The sequence below is a fragment of the Scyliorhinus canicula genome, chromosome 8 (assembly GCF_902713615.1).
Source record: "Scyliorhinus canicula chromosome 8, sScyCan1.1, whole genome shotgun sequence".
Taxonomy (NCBI): domain Eukaryota; kingdom Metazoa; phylum Chordata; class Chondrichthyes; order Carcharhiniformes; family Scyliorhinidae; genus Scyliorhinus; species Scyliorhinus canicula.
The window spans coordinates 63,981,751-64,002,026 of record NC_052153.1 but is presented as its reverse complement, the minus strand read 5'-3'; the positions used below and the strand labels follow the sequence as shown (position 1 = coordinate 64,002,026).

The 20,276-nt window shown below is 42.5% G+C and overlaps 1 protein-coding gene across 6 annotated transcripts in view; it reads left to right on the top strand.

The window, feature by feature from the left end:
- Positions 1–20,276, top strand: part of LOC119970292 (probable global transcription activator SNF2L2) — a 188,747-nt gene that overhangs the window by 127,200 nt on the left and 41,271 nt on the right. For 5 of the 6 annotated variants that reach the window (XM_038804672.1, XM_038804676.1, XM_038804677.1 and 2 more), the window contains 7 exons: positions 705–751; positions 2,262–2,428; positions 8,526–8,689; positions 10,226–10,453; positions 13,680–13,718; positions 18,333–18,410; positions 19,913–20,131. In XM_038804672.1, the coding sequence (XP_038660600.1) occupies positions 705–751; positions 2,262–2,428; positions 8,526–8,689; positions 10,226–10,453; positions 13,680–13,718; positions 18,333–18,410; positions 19,913–20,131 (942 nt within the window). The remainder of the gene's footprint in view (positions 1–704; positions 752–2,261; positions 2,429–8,525; positions 8,690–10,225; positions 10,454–13,679; positions 13,719–18,332; positions 18,411–19,912; positions 20,132–20,276) is intronic. The other variant, XM_038804675.1, reaches the window with a different exon arrangement.

The window sequence follows — 20,276 nt, the reverse complement described above, 5'->3', positions numbered from 1 at the left end:
TGGGGACTCTGCCCCAGCAGTGACAGGGCACTGCCCAGTCTGGGGGTTATAAGCACCTCTGCACACCCCAAAGTGGTCATCATGACTGATATCCGTTTTTGGAAACTGGTAGTGATTCCCACTGGCGTAACATCACGCAGGTTGGGCCTGATGTTGCCCAAGGATATGGTGTAAAGCTGTTTAATTACATTTAAATGCATGTAAATTCATTTAAATCAGGGGCATGAACCTAATCGCGCCATTGAAGAGGGCCCGGGAGCATCGCACTCGGAAATCTTGCGACGCAAATCCCGTTCTGGCCCACACACGAGAGTTAGCAACCATAACAGGATTTGCACCCATGGTGAACTGGCCCTGAGAATCACTCTCATTGACGAGCTTTGATGCAGTACTTTAAAAATAATTTAACAAGGAACCTATCTATTTTTGTATAATTTAGCTGTTAAATATTTAGCTAAATGCAATTAAGTGCTTTTTGGAAATAGCTTAATTAGATTTTGATCTGCCAGGCTAGTGAAAGAACAGTTACTTCCTTCCCCACTCACACTAATATCATATTTTACTTATTAGGGCACATGAAGCAGCTTATCATTTCTTTCACACCTTTCTAAGTGACTTTTTTTAGATTTGATGCTCATAGTATGTTTTTTAAATTGCACTATTAATAATTGGCTTAATGTGACTTTTTTGCTTTCCAATTGCAGGAATCTTTTGCTGAACACTTGGGTTATAATGGAGGGCTCATTACTGGGTAAGTGGTAAAACATTTTGTTTTGTACATATTTTGAAATTTATGATGCAACTTCAAATGTTGAGAGTTAAGAGTTAAATTCAAGGTGGCATATATGCTTTTGTGTTTTAGAGCCAGTTTGTTTGTCAATCATGCACAAACCTAATTGATTTTTAGACTAAGCAAAAAGGTATGTGGGAAATGTTTTCTTCTTCTTCCATCCATATTGCTATCATTAGGCCGATCAATTTTGATGGAGTGAAAACAATGCAAGACTGTTCACTTTTACTGAGTAGTTTTATTTATGTATGAATGGTGGGAAAGTATCGATGGTGGGGAGAAGGTAAGAGAATGCTGAAAAGGAAACAATTTTTTAACACTTAATTTTAGGTATCTTTTTTAAAAAAAACTATACTTTTTTTGGTAGTGTAGATGGAGTTCAAATCCTATAATGATTTGCTTATTACAGAATTTGACTTTGTGTTTTGCTGCATCATGCAACAATTAGGGAAGATTGGATTTAACTAGAACATTTCCCATATTGTGCAGTTTCATGCCTTGTCGTTTCGATCTAAAATTAAGATGGATTACCATGTGGTAACTTAGAGTTTATGTGCTTTTCTTGAAATATATTCAGTAGAATATATTGCAGTAACTAAGGAGAAATAAGGGCCGCGATTCTCCCAAAGGGAGACGAAGTGCCGACGCCGGAGTGAAAACTGGAGTGTTTCACTCCGGCGTCGGAGGCCGCTCCTCGCCCCCTATTCTCCCACCCCCAGGGGGCTAGGCGTGGCGGTGCGTCAATCTCGCGCGTCGGGCCTTGACGCTTGCGTCAAAGCGGCGCCGCCTGAATGACGCGGCCCGCGGCGCCTAAATGACGAGGCCAACCTGCGCATGCGCGGTTGCCGTCTTCCCCTCCGCTGCCCCGCAAGACATGGAGGATTGATCTTGCGGGGCGGCGGAGGGAAAAGAGTGCGTCTTTCAGAGACGCCGACCCGACGATCGGTGGGCACCGATCGCTGGCCAGACCCCTCCTAAGCACCCCCCTGGTGCTCGATTCTCCCTCCGCCCCCCACAGGCCCCACACGCAGTGGTCGCGCGCTGTTCACGCCGGTAGCGACCAGGTGTGGTTGGCGCCGGCGTGAACCGCCCATCCGGGCCGGAGAATCGCCGCTCGATCGTAGCGGCGATTCTCCGAGCGGCCTGTCGCAAAAGGCGACATGCCGTTTGGGGGGTGGGTGGGAGAATCGCATGTGGGTGCCAGAGTGGCGTGATTCGCCCGGCACTCCCGCGATTCTCCCACCCGGCGTGGGGGTCGGAGAATCGCGCCCAAGGTTTGAGATTGCTAGTGCAACCGTATTCTATCTCCTTGTTTGACACCATAATTAGTTAAATTTGGTACCTCTGCCTATCCTGTTTGACCTCTGCCTTTATTTTGATTAAATGTTGGACAAATAAATATTTAAAGTAACAGCATTTATCTAACTGTACAACAATTTAATATACTGATGCTTTCACTATTTCCATTTAGTCCAGACCTATATCGAGCATCAGGAAAATTTGAATTACTGGACCGCATTTTGCCAAAACTGCGAGTTACTAATCACAGAGTACTGCTGTTCTGCCAGATGACCTCCCTGATGACCATTATGGAAGATTATTTTGCATACAGAAGTTTTTCATACTTAAGACTTGATGGTATGTTCCACTCGTGAGAACTTGGCTGCATCTCAATGCACTAATGGGGCCTTCGGATTCTGATTAAAGTCATTGTGAAATGATTTATATAGACATATATGCAAACAAAATCCAGTACGAACTGATAGATAATGCATGTGATACCATCCAGTTGGACTTAATGAAAATAACTGATTTGTAGCTAGGTGAAATTACACATTTAATGCTTTGTGACATGAAATTTGTAACTTGGGCATCATTAGATATTGTTCTCAATTCAAAACCAAATTTCGCCAAAAGCTCCAACAACTCAAAAGTTAGAATATGCTGGGTGTTCATTTGTTTCTGAAATCTTTTAATCTGACATTTTTCTTCAAATGCAAGGTATTTCCTAAACCAGAATGCTCGTTGAAATTGCACCAACTGATCATCGTCTGTTTCCTATTTTTAATCAAATGATGAGGCATTCTTTGAAAATTCTGGTTGACCATTGGAAATGCACACTGGAAAACAAATTCAGTATTTCAGCATGTGGTGGGTGTTCTCCAATCAGTTTGTGTCCGCTTCCAGCTAGCACAGGGAAAAGCTTCTGAGCTGGATGCCAGGGCCCCTCCTGTCGGTGGTTAACTTCCAGTAGTGCTGCAATGAGATCCTTAAGTGACCATTAATTAGCCACTTAAGGGCCTCCATTCCTCCTGTTCCTTCTGATAAAATTCAGGCAGCCCCATCTGTTGCCACTCATTGTCAGACAAATTACCAGAGGTATGAAAATTCTTTTTCACAGAGAACAGTGGAGGCTGGGTCATAACATAGCCAAGACTGAGTTAAGACAGATTTTGATCAACAAATTTTGGGGTACAGGCAGGAAAAGTGGAGATCAGCCATGGTCTGATAGAATGGCAGAGTGGGCCGAATGGCTGATTCCTGGTTCCATTTCTTACGAACGTGGGCAGTCTTGAAGGTGTAAGAATCACAAATTTAAATATGCTAAAGATAATTAAGTGACGATAAAAACTATCCTGGCATTAACCGCTATTGCATGGATCACTTGAGCTGTGTGGAGCTCACCACAATGTTCAAAGGGTGTGCAATGGGAGGTCATTAAGCATTAAAACTTGTATGCTAGAAACAGCAACCATGTCATGGTGTGAACTTAACTGCTCTCAGTCTTTTCTGCAGAATGGGAGCAGCTTATGCAGTCATTATATCAACCTTGGGCAGCACGGTGGCGCAATGGGTTAGCCCTGCTGCTGCACGGCACCGAGGTCTCGGGTTCAATCCCGGCTCTGGGTCACTGTCCGTGTGGAGTTTGCACATTCTCCCCATGTTTGCATGGGTTTCGCCCCCACAACCCAAAGATGTGCAGGGTAGGTGGATTGGCCACACTAAATTGCCCCTTAATTGGAAAAAATGAATTGGGTACTCTAAATTTTTTTTTAAAATTATATCAGCCTGTAAAGAGGGAACATGAACAGCAGCAATACCATGAGCAGCTGTCTTCTCCACAGCTACATGCTTCACAGGACAGAGGAGAAGCCAGAGCAGCAGCTCAAAGTAGAGATAGCCCCAGATAGTCAGAGGCTCAAGGCTACATGACTGAACAACAGAAGCTCGGGAGGCTCAGGCTCCCGTGGCAGCTTGTTGCTGACATTTTCAGCTTCTTGGAACAAAACCTCTTTGCAGGAAGGCCAGGTGGGCACTCTCTGTCTGCGACCATCAAGGTTACCGCAGCCCTGGGTGGCACGTGGCACAATGGTTAGCATTGTTGCTTACGGTGTCGGGACCCAGGTTCGACCCCGGCTCTGGGTCACTGTCAATGTAGAGTTTGCACATTCTCCCCGTGACTGCATGGGTTTCATCCCCACAAACCAAAGATGTGCAGGGTAGGTGGATTGGCCATGCTAAATTACCCCTTAATTGGAAATAAATAATTGGGTACTCTAAATTTATTTTAAAAAAGATTAACAAAAGTTACCGCAGCCTTGAATATCTTCACCTCTAGCTGCTATCCAGTCATAAGCGGAGGACATGAGAATTCTTTCTGCAGCCCACAAGTCTGCCTCCCAGAGACCATCAGCGGAATTCTCCATTTTAGAGACCAGGTGCTGACGCCAGGACCGAATTGCGAGTGCTCTACGTTGACCAAAGCAGTGCCGGTACCGATGCAATTCAGGAGCTGTTAGTAGGCTAGCACTGGCGTCATATGGAACTAGTGCAGTTCCAATGCAGGACGGCATCTGATTCACCGGGGTCGGGCCAGCGCTCAACCTTGTCAAGCTCCGCACATGTTCACTCAAGCAAACGAGATGGCACTCCGAAAAGCGGCTCCCTGTTTCGCCGATGAGATTGAGACTTTGCTGGATCCTGTGGAGGAGAGGTGGGGCCCCTTCTTCCCCAGGATGGGAAGACAGCTGCCACCCACGGACATCAATCGGGCCTGGGCACAGGTGGCAGAGGCCTTGACCCCACAGCTAGGACCAGCCAGCAGTGTTGCAAGAAGCTGCACAACTTCCTCAGGGCAGCCAGGGTGAGTAACCATTCCCATGCTCCTGGCACCACCCCAGTCCCACCTCCATAGCACCCCTTCCCCCACGCTGCCCACACCAGGCGGACTGGTAGGCAGCACTGGGAGCGGATGGGCAAACCCCCAGGGTGGGCCATCACCATGACCTGGCACAAATGGCCGTCACACATACACGCACACTAGCTGTGGACACCCTTTGCTGCCCACATCCGAGTGTCTCACACTGTGCATTATATGTCGCAGAGAGTGAGAACAGACCGGAGGTGGCCCGCTGGACCCCTCTCACCACTACTAAGCATTGGACCTGTTCGGTGGGGCCGGACAGCGGGCAGTCACCGAAGTGGAGGTCAGCATCGGGGAAGCAAGTGAGCCCCTGATGGATTACGAAGCCACGTGTACCACACCCCACTCACAATCTAACTATGCATCTTGTCATACGTCTTACAGGATCATCTGGCGACTAGGCGGGCCTGTCCAGCAGCCCCCAACCCCGTCAGTCCAGCGATGAGGCAGGACCTGCTGGCATCGCAAGCCTGAAGTGCGGCCCTGTGACACCCCAGAGGACACATCTGGGGACAACATGGACTCTGCGGAACTGCTGTCACCAAAACCCTCCACCATCCCAGAGACACCTCGGTTGGGCATGTTGCTGAAAAGACTCTTGGGGCACTAATTTGGTGTGCACTACACAAAAGCTGCAGTACATCAGGTGGAAGTGGGAACCCCTGAGGGTTAAGCAGTTAGAGGGCGGCCTGACCCCAGGGACTAGCTGCCGTTCAAATGAGTCTTGAACTTTTGGAAACGGCAGTCCCATCTATGCCGGAGATGCAGGAGCAGGGCAGGGACTACATGAGGGGTTGTCTGCAACCTTCCAGTGCCTGCAGCTGTAGTTGGTAGTTGGAGTCCAACAATGAGTGCCATAGTGGATGCTTTGGGAACGAAGGTATCGGACATGGATCTAGATGTCCACGGCCTGGGTCATTCTGTGCGGACAGTGGCCAAGGCACGAGACAAGGCAGCCTGTCACAGGGCCACTTGGACATTGCTGCGGCGCTCCAGAGCTTGGCCCAGTTACAACAGGCCATAGTTGTGGGTGTCAACATCATTGGTCTGGCACTGATTGACCTGAGCAAATCATAGAGGGATGTGGCATGATCACTGAGTGATGTGGCCCAGTCCCAAAGGGATGTGAACCAGTCCCTGTGTTCCATGGCTGCTAGTATTGGGACCCTGGTCGAGACGAGAGCGGGCCTCCAGGACTAGCAGCGCCAGATGGCGGAGTCGCTCCGGCTGCATCCTGTCCCCACAAGTAGCCTGGGTGCCGTCGGGTACAGCATAGGGGAGGAGGTGCTGGGGCTCATGCCGGTGACTCCTGCACGCGAGGTTCCAGAACACCGTAGTGCCTCTGAATTCCCCCTCCTTCCCCTGGTGCATCCGGTGTGCCGCATGCAGAACAGCGTGACACCACACCACCTGGGACACCTGAATGACTACGGTCTGGTCGCTCCAGAGGGTGGCCACCAAAGTGGACCCAGGTCACAGGACAGGGATTGGAGCAGACCGCCTCCACTCCTGATGTACCTCCCGAGGAACCACCTAGATGGAATGTTGGTGCTTGTAAAGCCAGAAAGCTAGATACCATTTAAGTTGGCACAGGTGCAGCGGATAGGATAGTGTTAGTGGCGAGGACACATGTATATATCACAGTAAATACCTCTGTACATTAATGTTCCGACTTGCCTCACTGCTTTGTCTGCAGGATGTGAGGGATGGGATGGGCTGTGCTGGGAGCAGATTGTACCGGGGGAGGGGTGGGGTGGATGGCGGAATCACCCGGGTGGGTGTTGGAATGTGTTACCAAGGGCAGGAGTCAGACTCTGTCGAACAATGCGGAGCACTAGAGCTCGATCCCATGGACTAGACCGCTGATGTTGCCAATTCAGGGCCAACACAATGTAGTGAAATAGGTATGGAGGACAGAGGGGGGGCATAGGTGGGAGGTGGGGGTGGACTGTGCAGTGGTGATGGGGGGTGGAGGGTGTGCTGGGATGGGAGCGTGGGGAAGGAGATGTGGGAGCGGTAGAACAGTAGAGCTGACAGTGGCCACGCCCTCCTAATCAGTCAACCTGGAGGCGATTAGATTGTCTTGTGCATGGCGGCCCAGGCACGCACATTGTGCGGCCTCCTGTGGCTGCCCGGGCACCCTGACCTGGTCATCTTGGCCCTCCACTGCATCTTCCTCATCGGACAAGGCCTGGCATTCGTTTTCCTCCTCCAGCGTGTCGCCCCTCTGCTGCGTGATGTTGTGGAGGACACAATAGGCCACCATGATGTGGGAAACCCTCCTAGTCTATACTGGAGGGTCCCTCGAGAGCAGTCCACGCACCTGGACCATATCTTGAGCATATCGTTGCATCGCTCTATCACGTCCCTGGTTGCTGCATTGGCGTCATTTGTAGCGAGTCTCCGCCTCGGTCTGTGGCTTCCGGATAGGCGACAACGGCCACAACCGCAGCAGATGTCCCCTGTCTCCCAGGAGCCAATCTCTCAACAGGGGCTGCGCCTCAAAGATGTTGGGAACCGTTGTGTGCCAGGATGAAAGAGTCGTGCACACTGTCCGGGTATCGGGCACAGACGCGAATGATGTGCATCTCATGGTCACACTTCAACTGCACATTCATAGAGTGGAACCCCTTTCCGTTCGTGAAATGAATTCCTCATGTGCCCAGCGATGGTGGTGGATCCTGCTGCCCGGGCAGCCTGGTAGTCTCGGTCCATGCTGAAGCTAATGTACTCTGCCGACCGGACAGACAGGGCCTCCATTACGGTGCGGATGCACCTATGCATGGAGGTCTGCGAGATCCCGGACAGGTCCCCACTCGGAGCGTTTAAGCACCCCGTGGTGTAAAGATTCAGGGTGACCATCACCTTGACGGCCATCGGGAGCAGGTGTCCTCCCCATACCCCCGTGGTGCTAGATGCGGTGGTGTATATTGGCACCACCTCCTGTCATTCGAGGACCTGCCAGACCGAGCATGTCACCTAATACTCCTGCTCAGCCGGAGTATTAGGTAACACGCTCGGTCCAGCAGGTCCTCGAAAGACAGGTGGTGCCAATATACACAAGGCATGATGCAGCACCTCTTTCCCACCTCCTCATCGGCTTGTTGGGCGGCCAACTCTCCAACTTCACCAGCTGGCCCCTATTCCTCTGGGGCAGGCTCCGTTTCTTCAGGATCCGTTGCATGCTGAAATCCATTATCTGCAGGAGGTACAGTGCCGGCATGTTGGCATTCGAGCTTTTTAGGAAAATAAATTTGGTTTTCACTGAAAAGGAGAGGGTAAAAATGTGAAGTGGGAGAGACATCCATGATGGAATAATCCATGAATGACCTCCTTGAAGGAGTGAATAATATTCTTGGATTTTTAAAAGTTTCTTATTTGAAAGCAGATGATGTTTAGATTTATGTGATGGAGTTTTGTACCTGTGAATTTCCCAATAACCGAGAATTGACTTCTTTTGTGGTTAAAATGTGTATTCCTGAATTGTTTTATCTTGATCCCTCAATCTCTTCATCTATCCTGTACACACAGGAACAACTAAGGCAGAGGATCGTGGTGCTTTGCTGAAAATGTTCAATGAAGAAGGCGCAAAGTACTTCATATTTTTGCTCAGTACCCGGGCTGGTGGTCTGGGTTTGAACCTTCAAGCTGCTGATACTGTTATCATCTTTGACAGTGACTGGAATCCGCATCAGGTGTGATATTCATTTTAATACAAAGAGCATGGTTTGTTTTAGTTTGTATGTAATTTTTTAAAAAGAAAGCATGAGAATTTTTAAAAATCCGTTATTACTATTACATGTCAATATGATGTATGTGCCCATTTAAAAAAAAAAGAAAATAATCTTGTAATGCCTGTGGAGAATAATTTTTTAAGCTGCGGTTATAAATCATAAATATAATTGCAGGAGAGTTATTCGAAGAATGTCATTATATTAAGAACAAAACAACATATAGCCACCTCCTATTGCCTCATTCAACTCCAATCCTTCCTCAGCTGATCTGCTGCTGAAACCCTCATGCTGGCTGGCCTTAGATCTTCCACCCTATGTACTCAACTTTTCTGCCCATATCTTAACTGGTTCCAAATCTCATTTGACTTGTGCTTACTGACCTACACTGGTTCCTCATCTAACACTACCTCCATTTCAAAATCCACATTGTTGTTTTCAAATACCACTATAGTCCTGCCTTTATCTATGTAGCCTCCTCCAGTCCTATAAGCTTTTAAGAATTCTGATCTCTTGAATATTCCTGATTTTCATAGCTGCAACATTGACAGTTTCACCTTTGTCTTTCCTCTAGCTTTTGGGTATCTGACCTGATTTCTCTCTCTTGGTTCGGTCATTTAAAAAAAAAATTATCATAAAATCCTAGAATCCCTACAGAGCAGAAGGAGGTCATTCAGCCCATTGAGTCTGCACTGATGTTTGGAAATAGCACCCTACCTAGGCAATGCCTCCTCCATATCCCCATAACCCAGTAACCCCACTTAACCTTTTGGACACTTGAGGAACAATTTAGAATGGCCAATTCACCTAACGTTTGGACTGTGGGAGGAAACCGTAACAACCGGAGAAAACCCCCACAGACACTGGGAGAAAGTGCAAACTCCACACAGTCACCCGAGGACGGAATTGAACCCAGGTTCCTGGCACTGTGAGGCAGCAGTGCCACCATGCTGCCCTGATGTTGATGTCACTCGCGTTAAACAAGTAATTCACTGAGGATTTTCTATCATGTGAAATGCACTGTACTAGTGTGAGGTATTTAATTGAAACAGTTAATTTCTGACCATATCAGGAACCATATAAGAGCATTGCTGAATTTTCAGACCATATCCTATCACTTAATGACACATTGGAGATCTAAATTCTTGAGTAGCCTGGACTCTTTTTGGTGCTTGTTCCTGATCCTAAGCCACCTAGAAGTTAAATTATGCAAAACCCTATTTTCTGATCCATTTTGCTGATCCTTTCTGAACTTATTCTGTCTTGCCCCATGGCCACCTCTGGTGCAGCATCAAAAGCATAAATCATTCAGTCCTTTTATTTTGAGGTGGGTCATCTCCAAGGAGAGAGAAATTTAAAAGCAGAACTTGTGGATATTATGTAAGCTGCAGGATAATTGTAGATTCTGTAATTTAATGCTATTTTGGTTCAAATTTTGCTGAAATCTCTTTTATTTTCATTTTATCCTATCTTTCTTCTCCTCTCCTGCTCACTCCCAAGGATTTACAAGCCCAAGATAGGGCTCATCGCATTGGACAGCAGAATGAAGTCCGTGTATTGCGCCTCTGCACAGTCAACAGTGTGGAGGAGAAAATTCTTGCTGCTGCCAAATACAAGCTTAATGTGGACCAGAAAGTTATCCAGGCTGGTATGTTTGATCAAAAATCTTCAAGTCATGAGCGTCGAGCTTTCCTGCAAGCTTTGTTGGAACATGAGGAGCAGAACGAGGTATGTGTAAGTTTTTACAATGATTACAATCTGAGATCTCTTTGAAGCTAGTCTACACATCTGCAGAAATTTCCACCAGGATATATTTACTGTACTTTTGCAAAGAAAATCACACTTAAAGGGTATAAAGAAATATGTTTATAAAAGAAATGAGCAACATTAACTATATGGCAAATATTTTCGTACACGTGGAAAGTATTTAAATTGTTAGCATTATATTTACAGCCATCATTGGTGTGAAAGAATAGAACAGAATGGAATAGTATTCATTGATTGATTTATTATCACATGTACTTAAGTACAGTAAAAGTATTTTTCTGTGGCCAAGGGAACAGACACAGTAGACAAAAAGGATAATTGACAAATAGTACATCGACAAATAGTGATTGATTACAGTGGGGAACAAGGGCCAAACTAAGCAAATACATGAGCAAGAACAGCGTAGGGCGTCGTGAATACCGTTCTTACAGGGAACCGATCAGTCCGAGGGAGAGTCGTTGAGAAGTCTTGTACCTGAGGGGAAGAAGCTGTTCCTATGTCCGGATGTGCAGGTCTTCAGACTTCTGTATCTTCTGCCTGGTTATTTCAAACTCGGAAGTAACATCACAATTAGGGGGCTGTTTAGCACACTGGGCTAACTCGCTGGCTTTGAAAGCAGGCCAGCAGCACGGTTCGATTCCCGTAACAGCCTCCCTGAACAGGCACCGGAATGTGGCGACTAGGGGCTTTTCACAGTAACTTCATTGAAGTCTACTCGTGACAATAAGCGATTTTCATTTTTTTTTCAATTATAAAATATACTGCATGATCCAGTTGTAGCTACAAACCAAGTTGGGAGAATATTTGAAGGGAAAGAATATCTAATCACTTTGTACCATTTAGCTTTTCCTTACTGAAATGTTGCATGGTTTTTTCTCATTTTAACTTGGTATGTTCCTCTAGCTATATGCAGCCTTCGTTACATTATCTTGAGAACGCTGATCAATATAGTATTAATTATACAATGCCCATAGGCCCTACTTGCAGCCGGTAATTGACAGCATTCTATTGTGCACTGTTTTAACGCTAGTTTTAACTTTATTTTAAACCAGAAGTCAAGTAGACTAAGCACTTGATAATCATATGGTAAACTGCAGAACCAATAACTTATTCCATTCTTTATCTGAAGAATTATATACATCCATGTCTTTGGGTTAGATGCTTTGTGCCTCTTGTAAGATGCTATTAGCTTGCCTTGATCATACTTGCAGAGCGTACTCACTTTTGAGATGAGGAGAAGAGAGCAGTTTTTATTAAACTGTAGCTCTTGTCTGTTATCAAAAGAACCTGCTAATGCAAGATTACCTTGGGAAAATTAAAGTTGTGAAAAGAACAAATTAGTATTTTTACATGTGTACATTTGACATTTACTCTGTTATTGTTGGTGCACGATGAATATAAACTGACGAGTTCTGATCGTTTATAAAACTTAGATACTCTTCATTCCAACAGTAAATCCTAGTTTAAAATGTATACAGTAGAATTTCAGACGGTCATCTATGTGCAGGCATCCTAAGACCTAGATACAACAATATAAATTTCTGCAGTAATTTCAGTCGTTGTCACTCATATGACTAGAGGAAACCTTCACTAGTCTATCAAATGAGCAAAGGACTTCTGTAAATTAAAAATCTGTAAATCTCAGTAACATTCGTGTAGGCTTTGTAGAATAAAACTCTCATGTATTCCTATTCAGTGACAAATGTTGAGAGATCTGGTGTGTTTTCTTTAAAAAAAACCTGTGTTGAAGTACAAAACATTTCATTTTTTTAATATCACTTTGGCTCTTGCTATTTGGTCCTTTGTTTATAGTGAATGTATAAAGTAAATATTTCCCGGCTGTCGATACGTATGCATAATTTTGTATATTATGTCATATATAAATAATACCAGACCAAATTGTTCAGCGATCGTGCAAACAAAGCTGTGCTTTGTTTTGTTGCTATCAAAATCGAACAAATATGCTCAATCTTTTAGCCTCTCAGCCTCGAAATTGTCAAAGAATGTTACAAGCATCTGCCTTCTGCGAATGTGCCTTTATCGTGGAGTTTGAAGTATATGCTAAAATGAATTACTGACAGAAATATGGATTATTCAATTTCCATTCACTTACAGAACATGAAGTTACGTGTTATGCTTGATTACTAGTACTTCTGTGCAGAGTTTAAAATTGGGCCACAGCTTTTAGATTTCGATTGTTAACTTCAAGTACTTAAGGACGGCAGAGGGATGATTTATTCAAATCTGAAAAGTTGCTGCAATTTTGCACAGCAGCAACTGGTTGTGTTGGAGTTCTGCCTCTCTTGTCAAATAGTGTTGTCTCCCTATATAGTGATTTTTCAATTTTACTTGCTATAATAAGTTTTCGCTTTAGTGAATTTTTATTCACTTTAGCTACAAAACCAATGGTAGGGGTCCTGTTTTATTGTGCTGCCGGCACTGATGAACAAAAACAACTAGACATGGTTTCAATAAAATGTTAAGTCATTTGCAAATTTTCATGCAAAAATGCCCCTATTCATAAAGCCAATAAATAAATATATTTTCTCCTTCAGTTGTATTGTAGAAGTTAATTGTGGAGGGATTGAGACCATAGGCAAAGTGCTGCATTTAGGTGTTACGGGGAGCTTTCTGGTAATAAAACAAATGTACCTTGTTTTGGTAAACTTTAATTCTTACTGTGATAGAAAGATATCTATGCCAGAAAGTTATCAAGTTCTTACGGGATTTATTTTTTGAGTAGGCCATCTATAATGCAGTGGCATTTCAGCAGGCTAATATCTAATATTGGCCGGAGTTTAGTTATTTTTTTTTAAAAAAAATTTAAATTACCTTTTTTATGAGAACCATTGTTTTAGTGATGTTATAACTGAAAATATGCATGTAAATTTCTCTGAGACTGTAATCCTCTGTTTGCAATCATCAGAATTTTTCATTGGCGTGGCATTTTGGTTAAAATATTTCCTTGAAAGGCAAAGTATTTAAAATTAATCCGATAGCTAACATTTTTAAATGTTTTAAAAACGACATGTTACCTGAATTCAATAAAACAGTCATAACCAATTATTTCCCAGTAAAATGAAAAATTTCAGTTTACTTTCATGTGCAATCCTCAAGTGTTCTGAAGCATCTTCTGCTGTATTGTTGGAGAAATCAATATTGTAACATTGCATTCTTTCACCACCAGGGGGACACCAATGCTTCTCCTTCCTGCAGTACTACCTGGGTAGGATAACATCACTGGCCTATAGCTGTGCTCAGTAACTTTAAAAATGAGTATATGCTACAAACAGTGTCTTATTTATACGCTGTATTTTATACTTAATCAGCTGATTTAGTTTTGATAGCATAATGGCTATTGGAGTTGGAGTTTTTCAGTAAAATTGCATTTTGTCAATCCAATTGTCTAACCAACAGTGGTAATTAGTTAAAAATCTAATTAAACATGCTGAAAAACTCTCAACTCGTAATAATGGATGGCTATGCACAAAATACACATTGGCTTAATCCTATGGTTCTGTTAACCCAATAGTATGTTTACGATTAAAGCCTTGTTAGCTTGTTTATTATAGCATTTGTTACCGCCAAGCTTTTTGAATAGCTTGAGCCATAAATCATGATATTTGGCATTGCAATTGGTCAACAATGTTACATTCTCGTATCTGCAATTATAAGCTACTGACTGTGGGTTGTAGAGATAAATGAAATTTTTGGGATAGACGGGATTTGTAATACGTCTGGCTGTTTCCACCCTCCCTCCCCCAGTCAATAATAAATGGTGAGGAAAGAAAGAATGAGTTTAAGCGAGAGATTCATATAAAAGATGCAAAGTGAAAACCTGCAATGAGGGCATTAGTAAGATAAAATAATAATGAGGAAAAAAATCTAAAGGTCAGTGTATTTATAAAGAAAAAGTCCGATTAAAAGTAAATTAATTGTGCTGACATATTGTGGTGACTGGTTTCTAAATGTCCACACACTAGGCCATCCTAGAGATGATTTCAAGATTGTTTAAATTAGAACCAGTAAAAACATGCAAGCATGTAACCATTTGAATCATGCACTTTGTCTTTTTGTTGCAGTATAGTACTTGATTTAAATCCAAATTTGGCAGCTACTGATGTATTACAATTTTCATTTTTAGCAATGAATCTTAATTCTTACAAATAATGACCCAGTATATTGGCTAGCTTTAATTAATCAGATCTGCACAAATTTAAAAGAATGTTAATAGTCCAGAACAAGTATACTTAAGATCTTTTTATAGGTCACTCACACTAATGAGGTCCCACTGTAACTAATGAAATGAACAAATAAATCGAACGAGCCTCTGACACATAGCAACTGTTGTATTCTGCACGGATGCCCTAATTATTATGTGTTTGGATGTTTGTGTGATTTGACATGTGCTTCACTTCCTCCCTTTTGTTTTCTCCATTGGCCTAAAATTTAATTTGGCCAGCGCTCTCTCCTGTTCTCTCTCAGTTTGCTGACTCTTGCTTGCATATGGTTCCATCTGCTCAAGCTGCCTTTAAGTGGCTACTTTTCCTCAGCGACTCAGGACACAATCAGCAAGCTATTTGAATGTGGAGGCAAGAGTGTCTGAGCACGATCATGTGTTTTTCTCCTCCATGTCATTCCATTTTGGCCCCAATTCACGCTTTCCAGCAGGATAGCAATCGGGATTGGAAACCTTGGCTTGACTCAGCCGTGGGTCAACCCCTCCCGAGTTTTCAACCTCCAGTTTTAAGCCTGGAACCTTCTTAACCTGTATGGCTTTGCACCGCACTGCAGTATTTAGCCACTAAGCAATTGGGGAAGCTGTAGTTTCAAAATATATCATGAAGCAGGGAAGGGGGGTGCACAATAAGTTTGAATGGAATCATGCTGCATTTACTCAGCCATGTTTGACTTCATGATCTTTTTATACTATGAAGGAAACACTTCTGCATCATCTCGTAATGGTATTATGAGTGGCACAGAATTGTCTTAAGTGTGAAAATCCATCATTGCAGTTAAGATATATATATATATTTTTAGGGCCGCACAGTGGTGCAGTGGTTAGCACTGCTCTCTCACAGCGCCAAGGTCCCACGTTCGATCCCGGCTCTGGGTCACTGTCCGTGTGGTGTTTGCATATTATCCCCGTGTTTGCGTGGATTTCGCCCTCACAATCCAAAGGTGTGCAGGGTAGGTGGATTGGCCATGCTAAATTGCCCCTTAGTTGGAAAAAATGAATTGGGCACTTCAAATTTATTTAAAAAAAGATATATATATATATTTTTTTTTAAAAGACTGATTTGCAACGCCTGGAACTTGGATGTTTGGTGTGTAGCACCAGTTGTATAGAGTTAAATGAAAGTGACATTATGTTGTATTGTCAGAAATATGAACATAGATGATGAAAAAAATACAACTTTTTGTGTGCTGGTGATCTCTGTATAAACCGATGTTTTCTTTTAATAATGTAGATTATTTATCTTGTACTCTACTTTTGTGTCCTAGTGGTTTCACCAATGCTATAACTCCTTTGTGGACTTGTAGACGTGATGATTTTTGTTAATTGTGTTCCACAAATGTGTCTATTGATTGATTCCTGACATCAACACCGATAGTTTCTAATGAACCTGCACTGGAGACCGAGGAAGATAGAATTAAGTAGGGAACTGAGATATTAGTATTCAAGATATTCAGGGAAAGACAGAGTAGATAAAGATAAACTATTTCCACTGGTTGGAGATTCTAAAACTAAGAGGCACAGTCTTAAAATTTAGGGCTACACAGTTAAGGGGAAATATTAGGAAGCACTTCTTCACTCAAAGGTGGTAGAGGTTTGGAACTCTCTCACAAATAGAACAGTTAATTTTAAATCTGACACAGATAGATTTTTGTGAAGCAACGATATTAAGGGATATGGGGCCAAGGCAGATATATAAAGTTGGGTTACAAATCAGCCATGATCTCATTAAATGGCGGAACAGGCACAAGGGCTGAATGGCCTACTCCTGTTCCTAGGTTCCTTCTTCACTTCCATCCTTAGCGAATTTGATCTTTTGAAAGCCTAGGAAAACAATTGAATTATGATGACAAATCAAAAGGTATGCCTTCGTTTTACATTTACCACTTGAATAACTCATCTTTGAATTTCATTGAATGAAACACACCAAGTCATCGCTTTCATTAGTGCTTATGAAATTCAGTAAGAAGTCTTACAACACCAGGTTAAAGTCCAACAGGTTTGTACAGGACTTTAACCTGGTGTTGTAAGACTTCCTACTGTGCTCACCCCAGTCCAACGCCGGCATCTCCACATTATGAAATTCAGGACCTTCTCTACCATGTTGCATTTTCCGTACTCTCAAAATTTTGACCAAATTGATTATGATGGCAGTTGGATACTTTTCGGAAAAATTGTGTTGCCTCCAGGAATTTTCCTTCTTCGTTTGATTTTAGTTTATTTCCATGTTTTGCAGATTGCTCTAATACAATTAGATTTATGAAATTCTATCCTCTCAACAGAAATTTCTGAAATAATCTTGTCCTTTTCAAACCGGGCAAATTTCAAGAGACAAACGGAAAAGTCTTTGCTGAAATAATTATTTTATCTTTCAAACTTGGTGAAAAACTCAGATTGTACTTCAAGAAATGCACCTTGCTCGGCCCTAGAAATATTCCTCTCCTATAAAGTCAAACGAGTTCATAGGAATGTACAATCTTTATTTCCCGGTACTTGGAGAATACCCTCTGATAGTGTTTAAGTAATCCATACCCAACATCAAATCTCGATCTTCAATAAAACGAAACCCAGATATCGTGCCCATTCTATTCTGCACAAATGGTAAACCCTGGAGTTTTGTGTTAACAGTGGAGAAGCTGTGGAGGAGACGGCACAATCTTGCTATTCTGGATGTGTCCAGCAATTCAGTTCTCCTGTTTTTTTGTGCTGTTCTAAAAAACTTTGGCCAGTACACTGTCATCTTGACCCACCAAAGTGCTTGCTTTGTAAGAAAGTTTCTGGGCTTCTTGCTGTAGCCTGGCAATGCATCCCATCCCCACCAATTCAATGTCTGTGTGTTGAAAGATTATGGGAAGTTGCGTTCGTCAAAGCAGAATTGAGAATTTCTTCTAGAAACTGATTCCCGGACGTGGTTTCTTGCTAGCGACAGATCAGCATGGCAGTTCCCAATTGGATGGTTTGATTATCATGTGATACCTAACTTGCAGAGCTGTAGCAACATAACTACACATTGATATTTCAGAGTCACAGGTGTGCTCTCAAATATAATTACCATTTTATCAATTTGTCACCCAAAAGACACATTTAATGTCCTGCACTGTCATGTATTCTATTTTTCTCAGAAACCATGTATGTCAGTGTACGGTAACTTAACATTTTTTTATTGAAGCATTCAGTCTTCCCAATATTCAGCTTGTTGCTGCTATTGGTTCATATAACACATTATATTTGATGGGCATCTTTGTGTTAACATTTCATAAATCATGGAATTGAATTCAAGTGTGTTTGCATTCGGATATCTAATTCGCTGTGCTACACGTAATGCTTACTGGAGATTCTGAAGTTTAAGATAACAACAGCATCTTATTTTTGTGGACCCTGCCCCTGTTTCTGGACTCATTAGTGTGGAGTGGCTCTAGCATCTGACACTAATTGAATATTTTAAAAGTACAATTGGAAAACAAATTTTCAGATAAAATTATAGTTTCGAAGAGAGACGATATTTCCATCAGCCCAAAAAAATTTGATTTCGTAAATAGAATGAATCTAGTTCTGTTGACTTACAGCTGCTAAGAATTGCCATCTTAACTCCATGACTTACAGGAAGAAGATGAAGTTCCAGATGATGAGACCCTGAATCAGATGATTGCTCGGCATGAAGAGGAGTTTGAATTGTTTATGGTAATTGCATAAAATTATGTGGAAGCCGTCAAAAGCTCCGATTTTGGTTTATAATTGTGCAACCTTAGACTGTAGGAGAGGAAGGATATCATCTGGCTAATCACTTTAGTTTCACAACTATTAAAATTATACTGCAGAACATTGGCATTTTATTTATTCAGCCATAGTTATAGTCTCTGGCATTCATTTGTATTTTGAAGCTTAAGATTGGCTAATATTCCCAATGCTGTTGTAAGCAACAACACAGAAGTAGTGCTTCAATGTGGAAGGGAAAATAAATTGTCAACTATTCCAAATTGTAATTGCATGTGTCACCAAATACTATGACATAGTTGCCAACCACTTTGGAGCAAATAGTCAGTTTTTACAGGTCCTGTTTGCATAGAGGCCTGGAAGATATCCATTTACTGAATAGTTTAGACCCAGACACTCTGGTCATGCAGCCCTTCAGTAAAATTAAGTGAATAAATTCTGTTCCCACACCTGTGGTTAAAAACTGGCTGCCGCTTAAACATATAGGCATTTGCTACCTCCTGTGATTTTACTTTAATTGTACACTGGAAACTGCTATTAACGCTATCAGGAAGATAAGCTCATCTGTACTCCAATGTCCCTGTTACTTTAATACACGGGACTGACACGTGTGAGTGGAAAGCTGGAAGATAGTTGCCATTACTAATTTGCTTGCATGATCTCCAATATCTTTCTGGCAAGACTAAACACCTTGAGTTTAAAAAGTGGGTTATTTGCATTTCCTATTCATGGTCTTGTGTGTCTAGAATCTACACTGATCAGTTGTGAAATATACACAGTGAGACCACTTCAGTCAATCACCATTCTCAGGAAGAAAACTTAAGTAACCTCAGACATATGGTGGACAGACCCGCATGCCATTTTATCTTGACATCCTCAGATGCATTTGAACAAGCACTTTCATGTTTTTCCAAATAAAAACACAGCAAAAATACAAAAGTGCTTCCACACAGAGTGCCACTTTAATGCTGCGAATGTGACCCTCTTGAGATTTGACTGTTCTTTGATACTGCCGAGTGGCAGAGTTGGTCTCGCTGCACATAGCTCACAACTGATCGAAGTAAATCACATACAAGCTGAAGAACAATATTAGGAAATGTATGAATCTAGTTTGAGTTGTACATTTGGTATAAGCGATTTTCATTTCATTTTTCATATTTTAATTTCCTGCAGATTTCTGATTTTCTGTGCTTTATTTAAATTACCAAAATCAGTGAAAAATATATTTTTTGTGTTTTTATTAATTTTTTGACATTATGGAAAGAGGAACAAAGTAGCAAAATAGTTTGTTTGCCAATGACTACTCCATGTGACAAATTCTGTTTTTTTTAAGTGACTGAAGCATACTGCAATGTTTTTATATTGCAACGACAGTGGATAAATATTGGTCTTACTTAATCACAAGAAATGCATTGCATTGTTATTTTAAAATTAACAGTTGCCACATTCCCTTCTGTTGCCAATCTTAGCGCATGGATCTGGAGCGGCGAAGAGAAGACGCACGGAATCCAAAACGTAAGCCACGGCTGATGGAGGAAGATGACCTTCCATCGTGGATTGTCAAAGACGATGCAGAAGTTGAACGGTTGACTTGTGAAGAGGAGGAAGAGAAAATGTTTGGGCGAGGGTCACGTATGCGCAGGGATGTGGATTACAGTGATGCTCTTACAGAAAAGCAGTGGCTCAGGGTAGATGATGCATTTAACCATATTTCTGGAATTACTGTTTGACTTCCTGATCGTATGTGCATGGTTCAGATAATTTTTGTTAAAAAGCACACAAGCAAAGTAGGAAGCTAGTATTAAGGACATTGATCTGCCTTTTCTCTTGATT